The sequence below is a fragment of the Ctenopharyngodon idella genome, chromosome 14 (genome assembly GCF_019924925.1).
Source record: "Ctenopharyngodon idella isolate HZGC_01 chromosome 14, HZGC01, whole genome shotgun sequence".
NCBI classification, from domain to species: Eukaryota; Metazoa; Chordata; class Actinopteri; order Cypriniformes; family Xenocyprididae; genus Ctenopharyngodon; species Ctenopharyngodon idella.
The window spans coordinates 28,414,827-28,433,446 of record NC_067233.1 but is presented as its reverse complement, the minus strand read 5'-3'; the positions used below and the strand labels follow the sequence as shown (position 1 = coordinate 28,433,446).

General features: G+C 36.2%; 2 protein-coding genes and 1 pseudogene across 2 annotated transcripts; 1 reads left to right on the top strand and 2 right to left on the bottom strand.

Moving 5' to 3' along the window:
- Nucleotides 1-470: 470 nt before the first annotated feature.
- p2rx3a (purinergic receptor P2X, ligand-gated ion channel, 3a) lies at nt 471-10,872 on the top strand. The gene is made up of 12 exons (XM_051859837.1): nt 471-731; nt 1,932-2,067; nt 2,180-2,251; nt 2,343-2,412; nt 2,517-2,619; nt 2,761-2,838; nt 4,670-4,811; nt 8,598-8,734; nt 8,817-8,910; nt 9,004-9,069; nt 9,148-9,225; nt 9,317-10,872. Exons 1-12 carry the CDS (start codon nt 598-600, stop codon nt 9,437-9,439), a joined length of 1,233 nt encoding a protein of 410 aa, XP_051715797.1. The 5' UTR covers nt 471-597; the 3' UTR covers nt 9,440-10,872.
- LOC127494891 (uncharacterized) lies at nt 7,331-7,439 on the bottom strand (annotated as a pseudogene).
- On the bottom strand, nt 10,664-18,589 carry zgc:113229 (uncharacterized protein LOC550612 homolog). The gene is made up of 6 exons (XM_051859836.1): nt 18,534-18,589; nt 16,785-17,820; nt 14,001-14,137; nt 13,196-13,733; nt 12,840-13,082; nt 10,664-11,321 (listed from the first exon to the last, which is right to left on the bottom strand). The coding sequence occupies exons 2-6, from the start codon at nt 17,565-17,567 to the stop codon at nt 11,109-11,111; spliced, it is 1,914 nt and encodes a 637-aa protein (XP_051715796.1). The 5' UTR covers nt 17,568-17,820; nt 18,534-18,589; the 3' UTR covers nt 10,664-11,108.
- Between the last annotated feature and the right edge of the window lie 31 nt (nt 18,590-18,620).

The following is an 18,620-nucleotide window of genomic DNA, read 5'->3' as shown; positions in this document are numbered from 1 at the left end:
CAGGTTTTAAATGGTTGATTTGATAGCTATGTCTCAAGGGTGATCAGTTTGGAGTTTTTAGAAATGTACTTACTTAAAAAAGTGCCAATATGTTAAATTGTTATGTAATTTTTGGAGGTGAAATGAAAACAACAATGGTAATGCATATTGTGACTATGATGAAAATGCCAGTCAAAATGTAACAAACCCAGAGTTGCAATTAGAAATACATTAAATTTACAGCATGCGTGCCTAAAGAGCTTTTACAAATCAACTGTTATAATTAGACGTAGTGATGAGTTTATTAAAGGTTTGGTTTGTTAAAAAAAAAAAAAAAGCATTTCCCTAAAATAAAGCTGAAAAGAGATGAGCAATTGAGCATGCTATTAAGGAAATGCGGCCAAGGCCCCTGGGGGCCCGATGGAGGAGAGGCATAAACATAAAAGGGGGAGGGAAAATGTGGTCAAATGTTTTTTTTTTTCTCCAATCCATCAAGTAAAATAAGATCCCTCATTCAGCAGACGCACAGTAGTGAGGAACACACAGGTTTGTCCTGCACTGGATCTCAGAATTTCTTCAGCGTTCACTTGTTAGCATTAAACTACACACACTTCTACTATGGCTCCCAAAGTGCTGAGCTTCATCACTGACTTCTTTGTCTATGAAACAGCCAAATCAGTCGTGGTGAAGAGCTGGTCTGTTGGAATCATCAACCGTGTCGTCCAGCTGTTAATTATTCTGTATTTCATCTGGTAAGCTTTGATTATTTCCTAGTTGCTAATATTAATTTAACCTCATTTTAAATATTAGAGTGTTGGTTTACGGTCCAGTAAATGGAGAAAAATAAATTAGCTTTGAATGCAGTGATGGGCTTGTACTTGATGGTGTTTGAGATTGAAGAGCAGAAAATGTAATTAACCTTTTGGAAATGTATGCAAATGTTTTGAAATATGAAGGTTTGGGACTAATTAATATAACCGCTGAAATGTATTATTTCTGTTTTGTTGCAGTTGGGTGTAAGTGTACCATTAGTTAATGACTAACAAAAAAGGAAAGAATGTATAGCATATATATCATGACAATCATCTATCTATCTATCTATCTATCTATCTAACATAAGCATGATGAATGATTTACATGTATTTAAATAATGTTATGTACAAATATAATATTATTACATTCATAATATTTCAGTGTATCTTTATTTGAGTCATTTTATGTATTCATTTTTTTATTATGGCAATAATTATAGGAGTAATTGTTAATTAGCCTGCTTATTATCCAACTTTTTAGCCGGAAAGTAGTAAAAGTAAAAAAAAAAAAAAACCAATGATCTTAAATGGTTAGTTCACACAAAAATTCTGTCATTAATTACTCACCCTCATGTCGTTCCACACCCCGTAAGACCTTCGTTCATCTTCGGAACACAAATTAAGATATTTTTTATCAAATCCGATGGCTCAGTGAGGCCTGCATTGACAGCAAGATATTTCAAATGTAAGTTTTAAATGCCCAGAAAGCTACTAAAGACATATTTAAAACAGTTCATGTGACTGCAGTGGTTCAACCTTAATATTATGAAGTGACGAGAATACTTTTTGTACACCAAAAAAACTAAATAACGACTTTATTCAACAATATCTAGTGATGGGCGATTTCAAAACACTGCTTCATGAAGCTTCGAAGCTTTACGAATCTTTTGTTTCGAATCAGTGGTTCGGAGCGTGAATCAAACTGCCAAAGTCACGCCCCCCAGTGGTGAACCATTGAAATTTCGAAACTTTTCGAAACACTTATGACGCAACAAAGCCTCGTTTACTCAAATCACGTGACTTTGGCAGTTTGATACACGCTCCGAACCACTGATTCGAAATTTATTTTATACTAACCCTTTAATAATGAACAGGTTCGATCATGTATTTGTTGTTATGTGTGCGTGTTTGTGTTTTCAGTTGGGTGTTCATGCATGAAAAAGGACATCAGCTCCGGGACACTGGGATTGAGTCTGCGGTTATGACCAAAGTGAAGGGCTTGGGCAATTTCTCTAACCGTGTGATGGACACAGCAGACTATGTAGTTCCATCACAGGTCAGCAAATGTACATTTCGACGCTGAAATATAAAACACGAAATAATTACATTTTGAACCCCCTTCTCTTCAAAGTCTTGGTCTGAGGTGAATCTTTCTGCACATTTTTCAGGGTGCTTCAGTGTTCTCTGTTATCACCAAAATGGTCGTCACAGCCAATCAGACGCAAGGACGGTGCCCTGAGGTGACACCCAAACTTCAGCTGACTTTCTTGTATACTTTAAATATGCGACCTTACTTACACACTCTCTCTTTACTCTTCCTTTGTCTGTCAGACTGACGACAAGTTTAAATGCAGTACTGATGCTCAGTGCATTAAGCAACTCGACTCACATTTAGGGAATGGTGAGTTTGTTCTCTTTATGAGATACTTAAAATACTTCAGCGAGTAACTATGTAGCAGAGAAGCACGCTAATACTTTCCTGTTTTTTCCTGGTCTTTTTCACAGGTATTATAACAGGCACATGCTTGAACAATAATGTTACAAATGGCACTACAGGATGGTGTGAAATTGAAGGCTGGTGCCCTGCAGAAAATGACAAGATTACTGTGTAAGTACGATGCAACCTTTTGGACTTGTAATTCAAATATTGTATACGCGGTGGGAGTTGTCTTGTAATCCAAAATAGATTGGATTAAAAGTGTTTCAAAGTTTTAATGCTAGACACATTCATTAATCTGCTCACTCTCAGAATGCCAATGAAAGAAGTGGAGAACTTCACCATCTTCATCAAAAACAGCATTCGCTTCCCTCTGTTCAATGTCACTAGGTGAGTTTCTTACCTTTGCACAAGGGTTAAAAACCATGAGAAGTGAGAAGCCATTTTATTTTAAAATTTAATTTATGAATTGAATCCGCCACTGAATAAAAAAAAAAAGATATTCTATAAGATATGCAACTTTTTATCTCACAATTCTAAAAAAAAATTCTCACAATTGCGAGTTTACATCTCACAGTTCTGACTTTTTTCTCAGAATTGTGATATAAACTTGCAATTACGAGTTATAAAGTCAGATTTGTGTGATATAAAGTCGCAATTGCAAGTTATAAAGTCAGAATTGCATGATATAAAGTCGCAATTGTGAGTTATAAATTCAGAAATGAAAGATACAAACTCACAATCGTGAGTTATAAAGAGAATAGCGAAATATAAACACAACTGCGAGTTATAAAGTCAGAATTGCGAGTTATAAAGATAGAATATCAAAATGTAAACACAATTGCAAGTCAGAATTGCATGATATAAAGTCGCATTTGCGTGTTTTAAAGTCAGAATTGCGAGATATAAACTCACAATTGCAAATTATAGTCAGAATTGCAAATTATAGTCAGAATTGTGAGATATATAAACTCAATTGCGAGTTATAAAGATAGAATAGTGAAATATAAGCACAGTTGCGAGTTATAAAGTCAGAATATTGAGATATAAACAATTGCGAGTTATAAAGATAGAATATCAAAATATAAACACAATTGCAAGTTATGAAGTCAGAATGGCATGATATAAAGTCGCGATTGCGTGTTATAAAGTCAGAATTGCGAAATATAAACTCACAATTTCAAGTTATAGTCAGAATTGCAAATATTAAAAGTCAGAATTGTGAGATATAAACTCACAATTGCGAGTTAAAGATAGATCATCAAAATATAAACACAATTGCAAGTTATAGTCAGAGTTGCAAATTATAGTCAGAATTGTGAGATATAAACTCACAATTGCGAGTTGTAAAGATAGAATAGCGAAATATAAGCACAATTGCGTGTTATAAAGTCAGAATTGCGAGATATGAACTCACAATTTCAAGTTATAGTCAGAATTGCAAATTATAAAATCAGAATTGTAGATATAAACTCACAATTGCGAGTTATAAAGATAGAATAGCGAAATATAAACACAATTGCGAGTTATAAAGTCAGAATTGCAAGAAAAAAGTTAGAATTGCGAGTTAATATTTGACTTTATAACACACAATTGCGACTTTATATCACACAATTCTGACTATAACTCGCAATTACAAGTTTGTCTCGCAATTCTGACTTTATAACTAGCAATTGCGACTTTATATCACTCAATTCTGAGAAAAAAGTCAGAATTAAGAGATGTAAACTTGTAATTATGAGAAAAAAAGTCAGAATTGTGAGAAATAAGTCGCAATTATCCTTTTTTTAAATCCGTGGTGGAAACAAGCTTCCATACAATGCAGTGTATGAATGTCCCACAATTATTTTTAAAAAATGTGATAAAAAAAAAAAAAAAAAAAAAAAACTTGATTGCAAAATGGACTGTGGGCCAAGTGATAGACTTATGCTCAATGATATAAAAATAAAACAAACAATATGTTGACTGCACTGGTCATATTCAATGATTTATTCATCTGCAACAATAATACAATGTATTTCAATTACCTTGTGATTAATTTGATTAAGGCCATGAATTCAATTAAAATGTTCATCAACAGCCCTAAATTTATTGACAGCTCTAAATTTAATTAATATAGTTCCCCTTTTGAAAGAAAGGAAATTCAAATAGCCCAAATAATAATAATAATAATAATAGTGATTCAGATTACTGATGTGCTGTTTCTCTCTTACTTTCACAGGGGCAATTTCCCTTCGAGCATAAACCAGTCTTACATTAAGAACTGTAATTATGACCCAGTGAACAATCTGTTCTGTCCAATCTTCAAAGTGGGAGATATCCTGAGACACATCAATCAAAGTTTGGACAGCATCACTGATATTGTAGGTCAACTCAACTTTGCCTCTCATCTCTTACTATTTTCAATTTATCAAAGAGATCCATTTCATCTTTTTAACTGCTGCCGAATTTGTTAAAACAAAAGTTAATACGTCTTGTTTTGATCGCCATGGTGCTACACAACAGTCTGGTTTGTGAGTTGATGAAAGGCTAATTAAATTGAAAGTAGTCATCAGAAATAAGGTACACTGTGGTCATAAAGGGAAGGACATGGTCAGCAACAATAGTCAGGTAGGCTGTAGTGTTTAAACAATACTCAATTGGTGCTAAGGAGCCCAAAGTGTGCCAAGGAAAACATCCCTCACACCATTACACCACCAACAGCAGCCTGAACTGTTGATACAAGGCAGGATGAATCCATGCTTTCATGTTGTTTATGCCAAATTCTGACCCTACCATCTAAATGTCGTAGCAAAAATCGAGACTCATCAGACCAGGCACGTTTTTCAAATCTTCTATTGTTCAATTTTGGTGAGCTCGTGAGAATCGTAGCCTCGGTTTCCTGTTCTTAGATGACAGGAGTGTGTCTTCTGCTGCTGTAGTTCATCTGCTTCAAGGTTTGACATGTTGTGGGTTCAGAGATGCTCTTCTGCAGACCTGGATTGTAACAAGTGGTTATTTGAGTTATTGTTGCCTTTCTATCAACTCGAACCCGTCTGGCCATTCTCCTCTGACCTCTGGCATCAACAAGGCACTTCCTCCCATAGAACTGTTAAAACAAGTCCAAAATGTCGATTTTGGTCGAACTTGAGGTTTTCACAAAAATTAGTTAATTAAGCCCTCATCTAGCAATCCAAATGCTTCAAATAGCAATTTAACATCTAAAAGTATGTTTATTTGTATGTTTTCTGAGCGGAGTACCTTTCCTTTGTCCATTAAAAATCATTTTGAAGGTTTTTTTTTACAGATTTTTTTAACATTTTAGAAAATTTGCTCATTGCGACTCATTTTGCCAGCACGGGTCATATATATATATATATATATAAATATAAATCACAGATTAAATATTTTATCTAAGTTGCATATCATGTGGCCATTATCTGACATCAAAATGCGAATGAGTTATTGAAATATTAAATATAAAGTTAAATATTAAAAGGTTAGTTCACCCAAAAATGAAAGTTATGTCATTAATTACTCACCCTTCATGTCGTTCCACCCCCGTAAGACCTTTATTCATCTTCTGAACACAAATTAAGATATTTTTCGTAAAATCCGATGGCTCAGTGAGGCTTGCATTGCCAGCAAGACAGTTAACACTTTCAATGCCCAGAAAGCTACTAAAGACACATTTAAAACAGTTCATGTGACTAGAGTGGTTCAACCTTAATGTTATAAAGCGACAAGAATACTTTTTGTGCGCCAAAAAAAACAAAACAAAAAACGACTTTATGACATTATCTAGTGATGGGCGATTTCAAAACACTGCTTCATGAAGCTTCGAAGCTTTACGAATCTTTTGTTTCGAATCAGTGGTTCGGAGCGTGTATCAAACTGCCAAAGTCATGCCCCCCAGTGGTGAACCATTGAAATTTTGAAACTATTCGAAACACTTATGACGCAACAAAGCCTCGTTTACTCAAATCACGTGACTTTGGCGCTCCGAATTCTTGATTCGAAACAAAAGATTCATAAAGCTTCATGAAGCAATGTTTTGAAATCGCCATCACTAGATATTTTCATAAAGTTGTTATTTTGTTTTTTTTGGTACACAAAAAGTATTCTCGTTGCTTCATAACATTAAGGTTGAACCACTGTAGTCACATGAACTCTTTTAAATACATCTTTAGGATTTTATGAAAAATATCTTAATGTGTTCCAAAGATGAACGAAGGTCTTACGGGTGTGGAAAGACATGAGTGTGAGTAATTAATGACAACATTTTCAATTTATGTGAACTAACCCTTTAAATTTCAGGGGTTCTTCAAGTAAATATTTCACGTCTAAGTGTTTGGCTGACAAAAAAGCTTGGGAACCCCTGGTCTAGTTGCTGTGAATAGAGAAAAAAGCCTTTAGATCCCCTTATAAAGGAGAAAGGAAGAATCACAAGGCTGAGCTGTGCTTTGCCACACTGAAAGCAGACAGAAGCCAGAAAAAACGAAATGAAAGAAAATAAATGAAGCAATGAATTTTAAAGGATAAAGGAACGACCATCAAACCTGAGCCATGGGGAAGTGTAGATATTTTACATCTAAGGGTTTGGCTGACAAAAAAAAGCTTTGGAACCCCTGGTCTAGTAGAAGTTGAGAAGAGCCTCATACAAAGAACAGGGCTTAGAGATTTCATGGTGTTGCCGTTAATAGAGAAAAAGGCCTTTAGATCGCCTCCTAAAGGAGAAAAGAAGAATCACGAGGCTGAGCTGTGCTTTGCCACACTGAAAGTAGGCCGAAGCCAGAAAAAAAACGAGATGAAAGAAAATGAATGAAGCAATGAATTTTAAAGGATAAATTAAATACCATCAAACCTGGGCCATGGGGAGGTGTAGATTTCTGGTGAAGGAAAAAGCTTACAGCACCTGGTATTCCCAGGCGGTCTCCCATCCAAGTACTAACCAGGCCCGACCCTGCTTAGCTTACGAGATCGGGCGTGCTCAGGGTGGTATGGCCGTAAGCGAGTGATAAAGCCAAGAGTGAGCTATTTAAAGAAGGCACATCGGCAACACCCATACACAGCTACAGCCGCAAAAAGAACAGAACACTTTTCCCCTCAAGTGTTTGTGTCTTTTTAATAATTCTTTCAAAAAAATATCTGCTTTAATTAAAGTCAGCTCAAGTTTGCTGAGCGAGTTTATATTTCGCAATTCTGACTTTATTTATCGCAATTGACCAAAAGACCCGCCCCCTTTAGTCCGACAAGCCAGGCCGCTCTCACAGTGAAAAATACATCGCGGAGCAAAGAGGACACCTACAATGTGTAACAGACAAGACAGAGCACGTTACTTTTGATATGAAACAAAGTCTCACATTTTAAATTTGGTCATTTTTAAAGAAACTTAAACAATAAATACCGTTTTGTGGCTCTTTAATGTATGGTGACAGATCGCTGTAGCGCCTCAGTTCAAGCGGCTCGTGTCGTGAACCGATCATCTATTCCTACTAATTCATTTATAGCATCAAATAAACATCAGAAGTAATGTTGTTTCAACTACGGAAAGACGTCAGTACACACCATTTTTCAAGTTCAAGTCCACCGACGTAAATCTACTAACTCCCCTGACTGCTTTGTCGGATAAAATGGCGGATTTGGCGTTATGATTGGTTAGATCGCCTGTCAATCAAACTCCCGGGGAAGGGTCAATTCCAAGTGTAAGCCTATAACTCGCCATTTCTGAATCTGTTTCTTAGAATTATGAGGTATAAATAAAATAGCAATTGCAAGTAAAAAGTCCGAATTTTGAGATAAAATGTCGCAATCCTTAAATTAAAAGTCGCTTTTTTTATTCGTGGCGGAAACAATAAGCTTCCATAGGCCTACTTATTTAGCCTAATAGTAGCCTGGCCGGTTGGTGTAATTTGAGTTGGAAAAATAACATTGTTTACCCCTTGGTTAACTGCAAGTTGGTCAAACTAGTTCTTAAGACACAGTTTTAATATAGTGACTAAGTTTATGCAACTGGCTCCTAGTGTGTAAGAAATAGGTGAAAATACAGAGCTGGATTCTGTTTAATTCTGTCCTAGAGGGAACAAATAGAGTAATCTGCTTCAATGTAGAAACACCTTGTCACATAATAAAATGATTGCCTGTTTTCCTGTTTTTTGTGTGTGTGCCAGGGAGGAGAGATTGGAATTAACATCAATTGGAAGTGTAATCTTGACTATGATGTGGAGAACTGCAAACCCAAGTACTTCTTCACCCGCCTGGATGCTCCTTTTGAGCACAGCAATGCCTCTAAAGGATATAACTTCAGGTAGCACATAAACACACATAGGCTATGCACTGTTCTGCAATTCTGCTTTTTTGCAACTGCATCTTCTTTTTCTCTCTTCCAGGTTTGCTAAATACTATCAGTCTGAAGATGGGACTGAGTATCGAACGCTTCATAAAGCTTTTGCTATCCGATTTGAAATAATAGTGTCTGGCAATGTAGGTAGATTGTATAGCGATATTCACTATATAAAGCAGCTTATGTGACACATATGGGCTTTTGTGTGTCTAACTTTGCGTATCTATTTGCAGGCTGGAAAGTTTAGCACTGTGCCATTTATGATTAATTTGGTCACAGCTTTCACTTCAGTGGGATTGGTAAGACATGCAAAGATTAATGCTGGCAAAAAACCACATGGAGGCACATACATATCTGACTGTTGTATATTTTTGCAGGCTACAGTGTTCTGTGACATCATCCTTCTCAACTTTCATAAAGGAGCGGACGAGTACAAAGCAAAGAAATTTGAAGAGGTGCCAGATTGTTTATCTGACTTGTTTACTTATATAAGTATGCAGAGGTCAAGTAGAGCGATGTCTTATCTTTCTGTCCTCTTCATGACAGGTGTCAGGCATTGTGTCAGAGTCAGGGGACAGCAGACCCTACCAGGGAAGCCATGCGTCAATCAAAGCATTGGAGAAGACCTTAAATGACTCGGGGACCTTTTCTATTGGACGACAGGAGTGAGTCACGCGGTCCAATAAACCCATGAGCCTTTTAAATAATTCGACTACTTATTTCTAGATTCATAATTAATTGCAGTTCTTCAAGTAATAGTATAAATATCTTAGTTTGTTTTAAGTCTGTGAACCTTTAGAGCTGTTTATGAATTGATATAAAGACATTCTTCACTCAAACCCAAACCCTCAGAAAACACACATATACACTACCAGTCAAATGTCTGTAAACACCTGCTCATTTTTTATTCTTATTTTCTGCATTTTAGAATAAAAATCAATTCTAAACTATATGACTATATAGTAATAACACAAATGTAAGTATGAGAATTACGTATAACCCAAAAATGTTAAACAATCAAAAACATCTTATTTATCCTATATTTGAGCTCGAAGGAGTTTCTGTGTTTGCTGGACACTTGTTGGCTGTTTTACAGTTTTTATCAACATATTGTTTTTTAAAGAAATTTTTCACAAATTATATTTGTCTACAGAATTAAATTTTAAGCATTTAAGTCTTTTAGAAGATCAAAAATGAGTATTTTAGTTAAACCTTTGACTGAGAGTGTACACTTAAGAACAATAATTAAAGGGTTAGTTCACCCAAAAATGAAAATTCTGTCATTAATTACTCACTCTCATGTCGTTCCACACCCGTAAGACCTTAGTTCATCTTCGGAACACAAATTAAGATATTTTTGATAAAATCTAATGGCTCAGTGCATTGCCAGCAAGATTATTTCCTTTTTCAATGCCCAGAAAGACATATTTAAAACAGTTCATGTGACTACAGTAGTTCAACCTTAATATTATACTTTGGCAGTTTGATACGCGCTCCGAACCACTGATTTGAAATGCTTCGAAGCTTCATGAAGCAGTGTTTTGAAATCGCCCATCACTATATATTGTTGAATAAAAGTTGCTCTTTTTTTTTTTTTTTTGGTGCACAAAAAGTATTCTCATCACTTCATAACATTAAGATTGAACCACTGTACTCGCATGAACTGTTTTAAATATGTTTTTAGTAGCTTTATGAGCATTGAAAAAGGAAATGATCTTGCTGGCAAGATCACTGAGCCATCGGATTTTATCAAAAATATCTTAATTTGTGTTTCTAAGATGAACGAAGGCCTTGTGGGTGTGGAACGACATGAGGGTGAGTAATTAATGACAGAATTTTCATTTTTGGGTGAATTAACCCTTTAAGCAGCAGCAAATGAAATGACAAACAAAGAACAGTAATTTATTTATTAAGTAACATAAAAATGATGATATGTAAGTATATAAACACTATCCTTTCAGAAACTAAACGTGCATTCAGTATTCATGGATATTTTGTGTGTTTAGTGTGAAAGTCAGCTGAACTTTCATTCTATCTGTTGACTTTGAGATTGTAAGTAATGTTAATCTTATAAAATAAATCACAACATCTTTACACATTAACTTGTGAAATAATTCTGTTATTATTTTTATTACATTTCACTTCATTTTTACTGTAAAATTTAATTTAATGGCATATCAGTACGGCACTGGCATATCACATCTCATCAAAATGATTTTTGTTTTCATAATACATGTATTAATGATAATTGTCTGTTATTTGTGCTGTCTCGCTAGTCTTGCAGTCTCTGTTCATGTGAGCTGCAGAATTTCAAGGGTGGAGTCAGATGCAAAGGGAGTTAAAATTTGTACTTTGCACTTTTGGGTTTTAAAGACACAATCCACTTAGGCAAAGAAGGTCGGGGAGAAGGTTCCTCTGGGTAGTCATTATCATTCTCCTCATTTTCATCTTCAACATCATCATCATCATCATCATACTCTGGCAAGTAGCTGGGCGGTAAGATGATGACCTCCTCAGAAAATCGAACGCGTCGAGTATCTTCCATCCTCCTCTGGGAGATGAATAGAAAGAATAGAAACAATGACATGATGTAATTGTGGACATTAATATGATTACAATTTATTTCCTTAAATTATATAATGTGTTTACAGTGGATACATAAACTGAATCGCCTTTTGAAAAGACCAGCTGTTGGAGGCCTATTCATGCTCAACTATGTTCTTCACTATAACTAAACTTAAAGGGATAGTTGTCTTGTAAATTAAGATTCTGTCATCATCAATATACCCTCATGTCGCTATAAACCTGTATGACTTCTGTAAAAAACACTAAAGGTGAATTTCTGAAGATTTCTTGGCCACTCTCTTCAAAATAATGATAATGAACTAGGGCTTCAGAGGGCTTACAGCAGCTTTGCTCTCCTGAGTGCATTCATGAGAGAAGCAGTAAAATCATTCTTTTAAAACAGATCTTTTCAATGAATTGGTTGATCCAAGTCTAAATCCATTCTGAATAATTTTACTTACTGACTTGTTGCCGCAGCAGTTAATGCAGGACTGGCAGATTTCCAGTCAATGACTTAAATTTTGGCATGTTCCTCAAATAAAGCTATCATAGTACATTTTGGAAGATTTGGAATATAGTGCCCAGTACAATTCTTCAACCTTTCATGTTCCACAGAAGAAAGAAAGTCATACAGGTTTGGAACAACGTGAGGGTGAGTAACTGATGACTGTATATTCATTTCTATTTAAATGGTGAATCTAGTTAACAAAGAAGTCTTGCTTGTTAAGACTAGTACACCAGCATATCATGCTGAGTTATATACAAAACTACTAATTCAAAAGTTTGGGGTTAGTTGTGCTGCTTCATATTTTTGTGGAAACCATGATACATATCTTTTTTTTTTCAGGATTCTCTAATTTCTGTAACATTATAAATGGCTGAATAAATGTTCCCATTTCTTTTTCTTTTTTTTTTTTAAATAATACTGTCCCCAAACGTTTGAATGGTAATGTACATGTTTATTGAAAGTAATGAGGATCATCCTCAACAGTGTAGGTTCCTGATATTAAACATTAATCACAGTATGACCTACAGTATCTGTCCCAAATATTTGTAGTGACTCACATCGTAGTAGTGTCAAGACAAGATAAAAGTTCAGCACCACCCAACAATTAATTCAACAATGGCACTAAAACCACAACCATCTCAACATAACACGTTTGTCTGTAGTCTGTAATAACAAACTCACTTTATGTTCACACCCAAAATTTCTAAAATTTTAAGGGTTAAATCATTCTTCTGTGTTGAATCAAAATTACACCACAAAACAGATCCTAATATTCATAATAATCAGGTTATATATCAGTAAAAGGGCCCCTATTACGCTTTGTTTCAGACACTGTGATAAAGGGGTGATTCTGCAATTTATATTATGAGTGTTTTTGACCTTTGATGCATGTAAACCTATTATAGGAGACCTCCAAACCTTTAAAATAGCATAATAAGGGCACTTTAAAACCGGCTTATTGAAATACATATTTTCTTCTGACATAGTAAATCCTACCTTTTTGACTGCAGTCTCCAAAGATACAGAAGACTCTGAGATGGTGTCCATCAGCGAGTTGAGGGAAGACGAGGGTGAGATGCCCTGGGCAGCGTCTGAAGTCTGTGTGGCCATGAAAGAGCTGCCGTGGTCCTCATCCTCCATGTCTTGTGTTGTGTGTTCAAATGGATCTCTCCTATTTGCCCAGTGCTCTCTTTTACGGCTCAGAGATCCGTTGGATGTTATGGACGATCTGTTCTTTGGCTGAGGGAAATGAAGGAAAAGAAATAAGAAAGAATAAACAAATATTCTAACATGTTGCTAATTACTAACAACTAACAACATTCAATATTGTTTCTTAATGATTATACTTTCACCTTAATATACGAAAGGTCCAATAGTGGTATGAAATCCTCCGTCCCATCTTGGTTGGGGTCGGACACTTGATTAGACATCAGTTGTGAATTGCTATGCTCAGGTGCCTTTGTTTCGTTTGGATCAAGCTGGGACAACTGTGATTGTTCGTTTGATTGCTCACTGTGGTGAGATTTGTTAAGTTCCAAATTGGTGTTTCGTAACTGGTTTGTAAACAGGTCAGAAGTTTGTAATGGATTTGTGGTGAGATCAGTAACATGTGATGAAGGAGCACTCATCTGGGATGTCTCGGTTTGGTTGTAAACAGGTTTATTGGAGACAAAGCTCTCAGACAGCGAAGCTACTAAATGGGAATTGGTTGTGCCGTTGTGAGTCCATTTACTGTTCCGTTCTTCGTCATGTGATTGGTTGATATTACTTTGTGGCTCGTTTGATTGGACCTGTGTGTTGCCGTTAACTGAGAAAAACTGAGCCCACTCCGTCCCGCTGAAGATCTCCTCCATTAAATTAGAAGTAGTGCCAAATGAGAAAAGACTGTCGCTGAGAGGAAGGATGAAAGATAGGAGTTTAGTCATTTGAATGTAAAACCAAATACAGCCAATGAAAACCCCCTCAACTAGGATTTAATAGTTGCACCTTTACTCTGAATAGCTCTCATATTTTCTTGTATTTTTCATTATTTTAGCCCTTACGGGGTCACACATTCTTTCTTGATGAGACAGTGGTTTTAAAAGAAATAGAAAGTGATTCATGGATCAGACCTGTGGAATGTTAACTATGTCTGATGCATATTTCTAATGTGGTTACCTCGTGTAACTAAGTGAAGCAGGGCCATCTTCATCCAGTGCTGTGTTGATCGGTTCATGGTGGATATCTGTAGTCTCAGCAGGTGCTGTAGGTGTGTTGTTCACATCAATAGGCACAGATAATGACGGGAGATTACTCTGAATATAAACATAAAGGACATGTGCTTTTAAAATAATTATAGATTTTCTAGGTGGTTGCTGAGCAGGGCCTAAAACGAACTTTTTGCCAAACCTACCAATGGCCGGTGACTTTAGAAAATTTACCATCCATAAATATTTTTTTACCAGCTATTAAACTGTTTTTGCAAAAACAGGCAGTTATGACACCAGATACCAGTAAGAATTCACAATTCTCTATTCCAGTTTCTATACCACAGCTAAAACTACTAGTCTAACTAACTAATATAAATTTAAAATATTATTAAAGACCAGTAACAGTAGTTTTCAGTTAGAGACATTGAATAAAGTAATCCAATGTAAAATAACACTGGATAGTCTTTAATGTATAAATTAAAGGTGCAATATGTAAGATTTTTGCAGTAAAATATCCAAAAACCACTAGGCCAGTGTTACATATTTTGTTCACTTGAGTACTTACAATATGCCAAATGTTTCCAACTATTTGTAAATCGTGAGAAAATTGCAATTTTAAGGCCTCGGGACGTGTGAGGAGTCGCCTGTCAATTGCGTCATACCTGCGTTACCCTTGGTTTCCGTTTTATTTTGTAGAAACCATGGAAACACCAAAGACACTTTAAAATATTACATTTTTTATTAGACAAGGGAACAACTGTCTGGTTATAGACAGAAAACGAATTATTGTTATATAGCTCAACACATTTAGTCTTATTGTATAAATCTAATTTTCTTGATTTTTTGCGAGTACCATGCTTTACCATGCCTCAGAGAAAAACACTATTTTGTGAAGTAGCTAATATAGCATAATCAGATGCAGCTTTATTTTTAGTAACAGTAATACAGAATTTTCTCCATCATACAATACGTTGTAAAATTAATTGCATGCCATTTATCAACACAAGCCATCCAGCATTTAATATGATGGCTGTGAGGACCACATGTCCCAAGATTCCGCACTCAAACTTGCCATCATCAAGCTACGCCTTTGTTTTGAATAGGCCTCTACTGACCTCTAGCGGACATAATCTTACATATTGCACCTTTAAAGATAGATTAATCCTTGTTAAAGTTACAGAAGTTATTCAATCAAGAGCAGTAAATGATTTATTCTTTGTCCTTTCTTGTTTGATTAACATTAAAAATACAGACAGCAGCAGAAATATTAGGCTGATGTCACTTTAAAATCATGCATGGATCTAATACACTGATACTGGTACATATCTTTCTCTAGTGTTTATGTTTACTTTAGGGTAGGGACTGCCGCCTTGCATCGCCTGCGTCGGGGCAAAAAAACTGCACATGAACACACTGAGAGAACTACAGTCGACTGTCAGCCAGCACACGTGTCTGCGTGTAAGGAGACCGCTGTCTATTTTTTCATATATATTCGTCTATATTCATAATTCACAAAGGGAGACCGGCGCTGCAGATATACAAACTGTAAACAAAGCAGCACGTGCTTACTGTTTTGAATATCATTCATGCTAATCACTTTCTATATTCCACTCAGCTCACGTTAATATTAAACATTCGTACATGATGTAAAATTAGAACAGCCTTCTGTCTGTTTGACTTGTTTTCTCACTGTTTTGCTATTATTCTTGCAGTTCGACTCGTTTATTAAACTCAACAGCCAATCAGAGCTTTCTCCCTCGCACAACGTGATTCTACATTTTGAATCGGCAAAAAAAACCTGACAGCGTCCAACTAGAGCCAACAGTGCAGAACACACTGGGAAAACTTAGTCGGCCAACGCTTAAAACGGTCCGACGTTGCCCTACGGCCGATCATCGGCTTGGTGTGTCCCGGGCTTAAGATATAACCGACTATGTTTAGGATACTCGCTGAGACAGGCAATTTTGACATTTTTTTGTGAATTTTGTGAAGCGCAAGAAGACGTAAAAGAGAGCTCAATTCAGTATTTCCGTGCTGTCTAAAACGCAGCTTTCTGGGCGGATGTGTGCGCACAAAACTTTTGACACCGCGTGTGAGTACCGAATTGAGTTCCCTTTTGCGTCTACTTGCGCTTGAATATTTAAATTGCCAAGGCTTAAACTCTTGTGACGATGCAGAGCTGGCCTGTCACCTGTCCCGAACATCGTTCATGTTTTTTACATTCATGTTTGTTTACGTTCATGTTCTCACAACACTGCATTGTTAGAATTCATAAAAATATTACCCGTTAACTGGCAATTGACACCGTTTCATATACTCACCAACACCTATTTTTACTCTTTTTACCCCTGTTGCTAAGGCATTCTGTGTGGTTTTTAGCACATTGTTATGCAGTTGCTAGGGTGTTGCTGGGTGGTTGCTATACTTGCCACAATTTCATAATTTTCAGAACAGTGCAGTATCCAAACAGACATACTGCCGGTTGGACGCAAAGTGGTTCTATGTTTTGTTTTTTCAAATTATTATAATTTTTTTTTAAATTAAAAATGAAAACAAAACTAAAAATAAAGTATTCCAGATTACAATGTCAATAACAGTTGTGACTTCTAAATAAGGCAAGTTTAATAACTTATGCAGTGTTTAGTTCAGTGTAGTAAAACTGATGCCTATATAAGCAAGCTCCACTAATAGACAAAGAACTGGTACAAAACTTGCTTTGACAGTATTAAATCAAATGGACACAAATACTCACTTGTACTTCATTCTGTTCTGGTCTTTCTCCGTCATCTCTTTGTCTGGTCAGTGTGCCTCTGTGTCTCTCTCTCCATCTCTCTTTCACATTCTGAGCCCACCTTTTAGCCTCCCCCCACTTCTTCCTACTTGTCTTTGTTGTTTTTTCTGATTTCTCATTAAGTCTGATGCCTTCAATTTTCTCATTCACAGCAACCCAGCTCCATGCGCCACTTTGACCCTTGACCTCTGGTTTTTCCACTACTGCAGATGATGATGTCAGTGTTGAAGCTAAAAGGTCAGGGGGATTTTGGACGGATTCTTTTTTGAATAATGATGGCACATCTGAGTTGGTCTCCCCTTCCAGAGAAAATTGTTGTTTCTTCTCCGGCCTTGGCATCTGATCATCTCCAACCCAGGAAGTGACATCATTGGTCCTCTCTGACATAAAGCGCTTGTGTTCCCCCCAAATTAACGGTGGCCGTTTTGGTTTAGTAGAGAATCCCGAGTTGTGTTTACTGATCCTTTTGACAGGTTGCTTAGCATAAGGAGTCAATGCACCCCCAAATTGAGAAGACTGTTGAGTCCAAGGATTCTCCCACTTATTCCAAACTGAAGCGCTTCCATCTTGCTCTTTACTTTTGGAAGAAAATCCAAACTGATAAACTGTTCTTTTAGATGAATCCTCCATTGTTTCAGATGGACTAGCGATTGAGCTACTGTTGGTCTCAGCGTTCAGTCGTAATTTCTGAAGCATAGATTCCAGTAAGGCATGAGTGTCTGAGACAGGGTTTAACTCCGCCATTTGGCTCTATGTTACCACATGCGCACACATGAGTAGAGACAGCTCACAGATAGTGGGTAGATGTACACAATAAAGCAGACTCACTCTAGACGCTCAACTTTCACCCATGCTGGTTACAGGTAGAGCTGTACAATTCCACAAATCCTTCATTTATATCCTCATGTTAGTCCATACAAGTATTTATTTCCATCAGTCATTCAGTTCCCCTTGTTTTCCATCCCTCCCGTGAGCTCTCTAAATCTTTTCTCGATTTCTGAAAAGTTGCAGAGGGAAGGAGTGTTATGAAGAATAGTGCAAAAAGACAGAAAGAGGTGTGTCCAACACCCAGCTGGACAGGTAAGACTAGTGTGTCAGGATGAAACATTTTGTATTTTTGTCACTTCCTCTGACCAGCTGCTGAATGACTGAGATACTGTCTTAAAGAACCTTGAGAACATTTTAATGTCTTGATATGAAGTCACTGCTTCAGCAAGAGGAGGAATTTCATTTTTCAGTTTTTATTATAACACTAATTGTAGTAATTATGGTATTTAGGTAGATTGCTGTAGATCTATAAATATTTATATTACTAGCAAGTAAAATACAATAAATTATATGGTTACAATGCAATAACTGGTAATGTAAATCAAAACTATAAACCTATGAAACTATGTAGAATAATGCAACATTTTAAGTTAAAAACTTTAATGACAGATTAACAAGGTGTCAAACAGAATTTTGTTTGGGGAAAAAAGAAAATATGCTTCAAACAAAAATACAGTTAACTCTCAAAAATACACCCTAGCTCTGGCTAAGGAAATAGTTTCGTCCACTATGCAATATGTGCCTTAAAAAGTTTTTAAAAAGTTTTCTTTTGCACTATGAACTGGTGTTATTGTGAAAGTGAGAATGCACCTCAGTTTTTTTTTTGTTTTTTTTTTTTAATCAGTTTTATATATATATATATATTTAAACCGTTTTCCTTACGCATTTTATGCTGTTCATCTCATGATGGAAACTTCTATTCGTTGGGCGCTTTATTATGACGCAAACACTTCTTATCTGATGCCTCAC